Source organism: Sinocyclocheilus anshuiensis, unplaced genomic scaffold (assembly GCF_001515605.1).
Source record: "Sinocyclocheilus anshuiensis isolate Anshui unplaced genomic scaffold, SAMN03320099.WGS_v1.1 scaffold807, whole genome shotgun sequence".
Lineage (NCBI taxonomy): Eukaryota > Metazoa > Chordata > Actinopteri > Cypriniformes > Cyprinidae > Sinocyclocheilus > Sinocyclocheilus anshuiensis.
The window spans coordinates 166,031-176,651 of NW_015551077.1; the positions used below are offsets into that span (position 1 = coordinate 166,031).

The 10,621-nt window shown below is 38.3% G+C and overlaps 1 protein-coding gene across 2 annotated transcripts in view; it reads right to left on the reverse strand.

Annotated features, from left to right (window-relative positions):
* The window catches only part of LOC107662441 (S phase cyclin A-associated protein in the endoplasmic reticulum-like), a 127,417-nt gene that overhangs the window by 46,849 nt on the left and 69,947 nt on the right, over positions 1-10,621 (reverse strand). For both annotated transcript variants that reach the window (XM_016452465.1, XM_016452466.1), the window contains exon 23: positions 3,439-3,554. In XM_016452465.1, the coding sequence (XP_016307951.1) occupies positions 3,439-3,554 (116 nt within the window). The remainder of the gene's footprint in view (positions 1-3,438; positions 3,555-10,621) is intronic.

The window sequence follows — 10,621 nt, forward strand, 5'->3', positions numbered from 1 at the left end:
TTCTTTTTTAATAAATCTGCAAAAATGTCAACGATTCTGTGTTTTTCTGTCAATATGGGGTGCTGTGTGTATGTTAATGAGGAAAAAAAATTAACTTATATGATTTTAGCAAATGGCTACAATATAACAAAGAGTGAAAAATTTAAGGGGGTCTGAATACTTTCCGTACCCACTGTATATGGAAAATACTAAGCAGCACAACTATTTTTTTTTGTATTTTAAATCTAAATATAATAATAATATTTTCATCTACATACATTGCTTGACATTGCTGTTTACTGCTGATATGTTATACTGAGGCATATTAAAGAAAATATCTAATACATATTAAATAATATGTTCATATAGTGAAAAACTGTTAGAAAATAGCATTGCTTAATTTAAAACACTGATACAATTATATTAAGCTAAAACATACATATCAAGATAGAACACTGAGACAGGTTAAAATAATATCTATATCACCCTATCTATTGAACTGTACACCTATTGGTGTACAGTTGAATAAAAAAAATGTATTATGACATATTATCTTTATATTCTTTGTTTATATTTCATTTATATCAAAAAATTACTTACTTAATATTGCTTAATAGTAATATTAGTATTAAAAGTGTCCTGACCATTTATATACATACACTCTACTGTTCATGTCAAAAGATCAAGGGAATTTTGGTTTCTCAGTTCATAACCGCTTTAAATACTCCTTGTGTTTACTTGGTGAAAAACTGCAGGAAAAATGCATTGATTACTTTAATGTTTGGTTAAAAAAAGGGGGAGGGGGTAAGAGATAATTGAAAAATATGCATTAAGCAATAATTACATAAAGCAAATACATAAATATCAAGATGATATTTAGAAACATATCGAGACAGATTCAAATTATATCCATGTTGCCCAGCCCTACTGGTGTACCAATTTGAATTTGAAAATTATTTTGTTTATAAAAGCATTAGCTTGCACTGACACAGCATGAGACATTAGAGAGTCAAACACTTATTTACTGATAATTTGGATTTAAGTATAATCACTATACTTGAGAGACTTTTCAACAAGTCAAGACAGGGCTGAACCTCTGTCATGAAAGTGAGGCTACTCTTTTATTCTCCGAGAAGGACCACTTCAGCGTTTGATTGGACAGGACGTGGGAGAATGACAGAAATGCCTCAGAGATCTTTACCTCCTCCTGAGCGAGTTAAGTGGATCTTTCAAAACAAGAGAGGAGGATAGCGGTAGATGTGTTTGCACAGCCTGACCCAACATGCCACACACACACACACACACACGTTAAAGTAACAGTTAACAAAAAATAAATAAAACTGTCATTATTTACTCACCCTCATGTTTTTCCAAACCCATATAAGTTTCTTTCTTCCATGGAACACAAAAGACGACATTTTTAAAACCATGTTGCTCAGTCTTTTCCATGGGGACTGGAGCTTTCAAACATAAAAAAGGATACAAAAGAATCATAAAAGTAGTCCATATGCTTTCTATTCGAAGTATTTTGAAATAGGATAACTTTACGTGAGGAACGGACCAAAATGTAAATCCTAATTCACTAATAATTTCCCCCTCCAGCGAGTCAGTTGGCTGAATTTGAGAAATGGATCAGTCTGATTAGTGAACATATTATTCAGGTCTTATGAACTGGATCAACTGATTCATTCAAAAGAAGAGCACAAAAATGACCTAAATTTGAGTAATTATATAAATTTGTGTCTGTTCTTCATGAAAAGTTATTGTACTCCTTTAGATTACTTGGAATATAGTGTAAGAGTCATGTTATATACTTGTCTGATGCTTTTGTGTTATTTACTTATTTATTGTTTAAGCATTAAAGCTCCAGTCCCCATTCAATATAAATGTGTTTAACAGAGCAACTTGTTTGTTATTAAAGATTGCTCCTTTTGAGTTCCATTGAAGAAAGAAATTTGGGGTTGTAATGACATTAGCATGTACGTAAATAATGACTGAATTTTAATTTTCATTCTTTGGGTGTATTAATCCTATGGTCGAATGCAATGCAGTTTCAACCTCTTCAAAAACTGAAGTTCATAAAAATTCATTATAATATTAAAGCCCACTTCAAATTTTCTGGAATTAATGACTGAACGACAAGGAGGCGCAGAGAACGAGAGTGAGAGTATGAGAGAGAAAAAAATCAATAAACACTAGATGGCCTGTAAAAGCATTATAAATATAAGTAGCATTTCTCCATTAAGGGAGATTTGGAAAACAGCAAATGCTAATGAGGAAGGCAAAGAGGCTATTGAAGTCCATTAGGAGCTCGCTCTAGTGAAAATAGCCGCTCTCTGAGGTTATCTACTGGCCAACGTCACTAGTTCCAGACCCACCATTCAAACCCCATTTCCAAGTGACGGATAGGACAAATGTGTTTTCTGTGTACCAGCGAGGGGCCAAGGAAAGAGTGCAAAATGGATGATTCAAAAGCAATGCTTTTTATATTCCAAACAAGGAACATTCTTATTCATTATAAATTTATTGTGATGCGGAGCGCTGGAAAGAAGGGAAATGACTTCACAGCTGAGCCGGAGGCACTTTGTGGGATTGGAAGGCGGCCACAAATTATGATCAGAAAAATGACAGTTTGTAAGCAAGAAAAAAAAAAGTGGACAGTTCATGAAAGAATTTAACAAAAACTATTTAACAAGTCAGAGCTGTGGTCGAGCGGTTTCCTGATCCCAATCCTGCCAATTTCATCATCAGTTCCTGTGCTTTTCCTGACTATCACTATTACTATTACTGAAAGTGGTAAAAAGGATAAATACAGGATTTCTAAAGAAAAGACTGAGTATATTTGATTTAAGAAGGGACGCAACAACTATTTTAACATATGCCATAATAAATTATTCAAAATTAACTGCATATACATTATATCAATGTTTGCTGAGAAAAGCCTGAATATATGAAGATAATTTAAAACATTATATTACAGTGGCAGAAAGAAAAAAGCATCCAATGGACAATACAAAAAGTTGTGGACAGACTTTTTTGGCCATTGCATTGTGTTGTGTGATTTATAAGATGCCATATCATTATAAAAACAGTGAAATTGTTTAAAAAGTGTCTTTAACTACCATTGTTATTTATTTAATTTATTTGTTTTTAATGCCAGCAAGGCTAATGGCGAGAACAAAGTGAATAACAAAAGTCATGCAATTAACAAAAACCTGTATTACACATTTAAGTGTATAAAATGAATACAAGACAAGAATTCTGAATTCTTCTTTCAGGTGATATTTTTTTCAATGCATTACCTAAATGACACCTTGAAATTACAAAAAAAAACTTCTTATACTGTGATTTCATATAGTATACTTATTTCCATGGCATTCATCTCAATTACTAAAACTATTGGGGGAAAAAAAGTGCTATCATGTGAAGGTGAGCCTGTACGTTTATGTTGGTACTCACTTGTGAGGAATACGTGGGACTGCAGTGGGACTGGAGGCCGCGGTGACAACCTGTAGGATCTGTTCCAGAGCGGACAAACCCCCTCCTACCTGAAACGCTTCCTGATCTGCATTATTCTGAAAAAGAGAGATAGAGAAACAGTCAGAAACACGGAGAGGTGAGCAGACTCAAGTATCACATTGTTTTGGCACCGGAGGTATCCTCTCGTTACCCGCCTCCTGCTTTCTAGAGGGGAGCTGGAGTGAAATTTGAAAAAGTGATCCCCAAAGAATTCCTACTGAATCTCAAATGTGCACAACCCCTCCCAGCCCCCCCGCCCCCCCAGCAACCAAAAACCAACACAGGACAACAAACGCACATATATGCACACAAAGCAGGGGTGGTCTGGTTTGACAAAGAAGAGCTTAGGGAATACATAGAGTCAAAATTTAGACTGGACAAGAAACATTTTACGTCACAAATGAGTCAAATGTATGCATGGGTCAATAGCAAAGACTGTTGATAAGGAAAAAAAAAAGTTCTTAGAAATGTACTCTGCATTCTGATTTTGAAAAACTCTTATGCTATTTTTTAACAAGAGTTTAAATTTGATGACTCTAAAAATGTCATGTGGTGCAACCAAGTAAAAAGTAACAACATATTCCTTGTGAGAAAATGCATTTGAATATGCACATTACTTATAAAAATGTATGTTGTTTTGAAGTAAAAAGTTATATATTTTTTTTACAATTATCATGAATTTATTCATAAATCACTGCTTTTAGAGTTACACCGCATGACATTACACATTCTAAACAAACCTAGCCTTGTCATAAAAATGTCAAATTATCTGAAATTAAGAAACTTGTTGACCTTGACACAGTAATGAGGGTGTGCAGGGGTCCTCTTTATAATTCCTGTTTTTTTCTGAATGTTGGTTACACCACATGACGTTGATTTGGCGAACAGTTTTTGCAAATATTAATAAGAAGTTAAACACTATTTCTTTTTCTAAGAAATAATAATAAAAGATTATGTCAAGCTACTTAAGGATTTCTTAAGATTTTTTCTTCATTATGATATCAGTATAATTGCATCCCTCCCCATAAAAATTTCATATTAAAAAAATATTCAGTAACTGTGTATGAATAGCATTTAACATATTTTCAAAACATTAATAGATACAACTAAAAAATATGAGCGTCACGTCATTGACCAGCATGCATTTGAAGTTATTTCAGGATTTTCAAATTGTCAGCGTTCAAATGCAACCTTCAGTCATTGGTTATCATAGATACCAGCCGTAAAACTGTTAAGAGGGAGGTCAACCAAACTGTGCCTGAAACTCATACGGAGCGAATGAGCGTCTTTGAGTAAGAAGAAACGTAAAACAGTCATTTAACTGACATGCTTCTCAAATCAAACTGTTTACAGAGGTGACATTTTTACTCGTATCATAAAATTCTTTAAAGTTCAAAGTGGAACCCCTTTAAATGAGTCATACGGTTTGGAGTCCAAATTCCCCAGCTCCCTTACTTCGAGAAAAGGAAGTACCTCAGAGGTTGGCGATGAGTTCGACCCCAGTGTTGCCACAAAATGACACATAAATCAACAACTCTAAATTTGAAAGTGACAGCAGTTGAGTCATTTATTTGCAGGACTGAAGAGCAAAGAAGAGAACAGAGAATGTTGCACCTACTCCATATAATGAGGTCAGATTCTCGTATACTATGTGACGGCTCTCAAAGTCAGGCACTTCAAGATGTTTTTGTTCAGGGGATGGCGGGGGCTGCCAACAAGCCCGAACATATTGAGCAGCAAACAGAGGAAGCGCTTTGCAAAATTACATATAAGCTCCTCTCCTGTCAATCACAAGTGCCGCCAAAGACTCATTCCTGGAGATCCGGTGGCAAAGAGAAGACTGAACCTCTGCCAGGGTTAAGAGATTGGAACAAGCTTGTTGTCAGATACACCAAAGGTGGAGCACGCTTGAACAGCGGCTGGGATTAAGAAAAGCTCACTGACAGCTAGGTGAAGACGACCATGGAGCCTCGCTGCCTACAGCCGTGAGGATGAACCTAGGTCACAACAGTAAACCGAGTGGAAGAGCGGCTGGGAATAAGAAAAGCTCACTGACAGCTAGGTGAAGACGACCATGGAGCCTCGCTGCCTACAGCCGTGAGGATGAACCTAGGTCACAACAGTAAACCGAGTGGGTTCACAGCGCACCCATCAGTACAGCCCTGCTAAATGCTCCAGAGGCATGAGGGTTGGCTGCTCATGGTGGCCTATTTAAGAGGCATTTAGAGGGGTTAGCTGGGGCCTGTACAGTGATGGCGTGTGGAACTCAGTCCAGAGGGAGGTGTCTCACCTTGCCCTTTCTGGCTTATTGACAGATTATGAAGAAAGAGACAAAGAGTTTAATGACATGCATACTTAGCAATCTAATTAATACAATATGGAAAGTAAGGAGAAAGGCCTTGTTTGGGCAACAGCCAGAGCTGTAAAAAGTACTGAGAAACATATTTAAGTTAGTATGGGTAGTGTGTTAAGAGTCAAAGTACCAAGCCTAGTTACTTGAGTAAATATTCCAAATATAAAAAGCTCACTTTTTTTACATTTTGAAATTGACTGCTGAGATGCACATCATGATGACCTATAAAAAAGTACTTTAATAGTCTAAACAAAATCGTAAGGGGCGAAAAAAGGACAAGTTTTGCTTCAGAACTGTAATTAAGTAAAAGTACAAGTATTCAGTTTCAATAGTACTCAAATTATATTTTAAATAATTTGCATTTTATGTATAGTAATGAAGCACAATTAATCAAGTACTTTGCACCCCAGGCAACAAGTGGCAATATTAGACATAAAAAAAAATTCTACTTCAAGCTATACATGTACATGAATCATCTTTCTGATTCTTTTACATCTATGCGAGAAACAACATGCTTGTATTTTATTAGACTGACCCTAAAGTAAACTGAAGCCCGTACAGCAATATTAAAGTAAATCTTCTATACGACATATACTGTTGTGCACTTCTGCTCACTGTTACCCAAAATGCTTTAACATGCTGCCAGGGGCTTCCCATTCTCAATAGTCATCTGGCATTGATATGGCTTTTCGGCAGGTCACGTCAGACGAGCAACCCAAATGTTTATTTATTTGCAACCAGCATGCCTCTACAACAGCAGGAATAATGTGTTAACATGCCAGTTGTATCTTAACATAACTAAGGTGGCACTGTGTTCCACTCGTGCGATTTTCTGGCAACAGAACAAAACATTTCAATGCCACTACAAACAATACAAAAAAGTGATTACAATTTAAGAAAAAATTATGCCTACTGCTCTAAATACTCAAAGTGCTTAATGAATATAAAAACAACTGCTTGCGAGCAGCAGCGTTAAAATTAAGCTACTTGGCATGGCGTCTCCACTCTGAATTAATTTGTAAACTTGGTCACGATACTATGCAATCACATTAATCATCGGGGCAGACTGTAATATGACAAAACATCACATGGCATGCCATAAAAATGTGCTTGGAAGTGATGTACAAAGCTGATACTAATCCTCAAATCTGCACAGAGTGCTGTTGGATTTGCCTGGTGTGCCGAACTCCTTCAACAAATACTCCACCGACACTATAATAGGATGAGAGCTTGCGTTTTTCTAATAGGGAACTCAAACAGAAGACCTGAAGACAGATCAGGTGGTTAGAGTAAATCTAAATTATACGGCTTGAGCAATCTTATCCAATTACTAACAAGGGTGGCCGTTTTAGGCAAGGCTAATCAAAGGGCCAGGCAGCTGCGCTTCCCACTGACTGGCCAGGACAAGGGTATGGGTGCGGGGTACACATTAAGTGGGAGGGAGGGCTGGATGTGTCTGCATGTTCACCTCCTACAAACCATTCTAATTAGCCAACATGAAATGTCAGGGGGAGGGGAACACTCCTAAAATGCTGCATCCCCCTTCTTGCAACAGATGGAGAACAAATGGCTTGGGCATTCACTGACGAAGAGGTTCACCAAGGTTCCGTCTTAGGCCCATCCATCTTTTGGCAAGTGGTGTGCTGATGTAAACATGCCCCCTCCAGTTACAGTGACAGCTCCAAATCTCAGAATGAATAAGAGTGCTGGCATGCAGATGAGGTACAACTCTGTGTTTTGTTCTCAAGAAGTAGTAAAGAAATACACAAAGAAGAATAAACACAGATCCCATTTAGTGAAGAGGCCTGTGCTGACATTACGAGAAAGGAAAAGAGCTATAAACCACATCAAGAGCACTGTAGACATTAAAGCAATAAGTTCGTTTTTACAAGGTTTAATAGCACACATTTAAGTACACGCTCAAAGATAATTTGCGGGAGCAAGAAACAATTTAGGAGTAAGTGTTCAGTTTTAGGATAACAATGGGAACCAACTGTTCATTGGAAACAAGTGAGGATAATCAAAAGGAACCTTGGGAATTTTGAAGAGTGAATGTCAATTACAAACTGGAACCACAGTACATGCTATATAACCCAAAATCAGCAAGAAACACTGTGCATGCCAGAATCATAAACCTTTAACTCTGGAATACACAAACTGCCAAGTTCATTCATGGAGTGCTTCTTTTAACCTCTGACCGAGAACATGGAAAGCTACACAAAATTATTAGTCCAAATGTCAAGCTAATATCCAAAAATCAGCCACCCAAGGTTAATTCTTTCCACCGTGGATTTCTGACTTTTCTAATAGCTGTCTTCATGCCCCTTCAAACACGCACCTGAGGGGAAACATGAATCCTCTACTCTCTTACAGTCACAAGCAACAGCCAAGTGGAACAAAAGAATTACTAGGCAATTAGGGTTTGAAAATTACCTTACTGACAGCACACGGTGAAGGAATGTAAAAACTATGTACATGTTTTTTTTTTAACTCACTAGCTAATTCCTAAAGCTCGACCTGTCCCTCAGCAGCAGAGAGGCAACACCCAATCACCTCACACATCTTTATGAAGAGGCTCGTTGAAAAATGTAGTTCTTGTCATGCATTTCAATGATCCATAAAACCAAGAACTATGATTTGTTCTCTTGTCAATTGGTCTAATTTTCTAATAATTTTCTAATTTTCTAGTAGTCTAATTTTCTTCTTTAAGATTTTTTTTTTTAAGTTGGTTACCTAAAAACATATATTTTCTCATTTGAATCTGAAAAATAAGACTTATTACCCCTTGGCTAACTGCTAGTTGGTCTGACTAGTTCTAAAGACATAGTCATAACACAGAGGCTAATTTTATGCAACTGACCCCAGTGTTTTCCAAACCTGGGTCCTCGAGTACCTTCAACACTCCACATTCTGAGGTTACCTTTATCTTACACATCTATTTCTTGTCTTGGGGTTTCTTCTAATGAGTTGAATTAAGTGTGTTTGATTAGGGAGACATCTAAAAGGTGCAGTATTGGGGGGTAGTCCAGGGTTAGTGTTGGGAACCACTGCTATAGACAATCTGGCATTGAGCCAAACATATGGCAAGAGGTATAAAGATTGACCACCAATTGGACTGGATAGCAGACTTCACCTCTTGCTTAATAATCTTCAAGCAACACTGACATAGTCAATCACTGATGTTGTCCTTCACTCTCAACCAAGGCTTCACACAACATTTTCTGGATCCTTTCTCTACCCCAGGTCATCAAACATGGATTGAGGGCAAGTACAACGCTGGAAGGGCCCCTTGGCGCCTCTTTCCACAGCCTTGGGCCTCTTGATCAGGTACAGCTAGCCACCAGTTGGCCACCAAGGGGAGCCAACCCCTGACAGCTGGCAAATGAAAATGTAAATACTGGCTGGCCCAACAGGCCCAGAATGTTCCTGACAGTCCCTCAAGTGTCATAAAGGCAGTCGATCTCGGCCTGTTCTTTATTTGAAAGCAGTGACAAACACTCTCTGGCAGAATGTAAATACGTGAGCTCATTCCACTAAGGTAAGAGAGCGCAGATCAGAGGAACTAGAAACTCCCCTGAATATTCCTGAACGACAAGAAGGGAAAAAAGACTCTTCGATCAGCCAGTTCTCCCGGAGACAAACTGAAACCTGGTTTGACACAAAATAAACCATTAGAGGGCTCAGAGGGAGAGGCGGGCAAAGGTCGGAGACTGTGCCCAAGCAAAGTCAGCATGAGGAACGAGGAGAGGGGGAGGCCGCACTGCTTGAAGGGCTAGAAGGGGCGCGGAGAGTCTGGTGTTGTTCGAGGAATTAGTGGAGAAAGTGGAGACTGAATCAGATATGGGTATGAGAAAAAAAAACAAATCTGTAGGTGAGTCAGTGACATGAGAGATGCTTGTTAGGTCAAATAATCTAAATGCTCTTGACATGAGGTGAGGCTGAGGGGGAAGGGGTCTACGCAGACTCCCAATGAAGGAGGAGACGAGTATTTATTTGAATTTGTCCTGCGATTACAGGCGGAACTGCCTTGACAACCAGGGTTCACAGACTTGCCCAGGTTTGGTGGCGTGCAGACCTTAGCTGGACACTGCAGGAACCGGTTTGGAGGAATCCACAGCTGTGACTGACAGTCTAAATGAAGTCCAGATACTGTACTCTTAAGAGAGAGTCTTATTCCCAAAAGGCTACAAGAAAGAGCCTGAGGAGCTGACATTTCCACAAGCACTTCACCGTTCCAGCAACTTACAAAAACAAAGATGCCGGGAGTTCTTTAAAGCAAGTTCTCTGTGGAAATCTCCAGAATGAGTTTGTGTAGGAGGCCTTGGGGACAGTACACAAGAAATGTACTCATGTTCTTGATAGAAGCTGTCATTCAGAGACACTTCTAAGGAGTACAGAGCCTAGAGAGGGTGATGAGATGACAAGGTCTGATCTGAGAAAATCTGTTGAAGGGAATGTGAAGCATGTTCATTATATTTAATGGCTACCAGTAGCTGCTCGCATTAAATTCAAGGCATTAATGTTTGCCTACAAAATTCAGTGTTAAATTACTTCAGACCTACCTTGCTAGATGCAAGGTATAATAAACATGTTGTTAAAAGAATATTCTGGGTTAATTTCAACAATGTCTACTGACTTCACTGGTGGCATCCCAGAATGCACTTCCATGACATCTGTATTGTAAATCAAGTTCAAAACAGTCACTTAAAGGTGACATATCATGAAAATCTGACTTTTCCAGGTTTTAAGTGCTATAATCAGGTCCCCGGG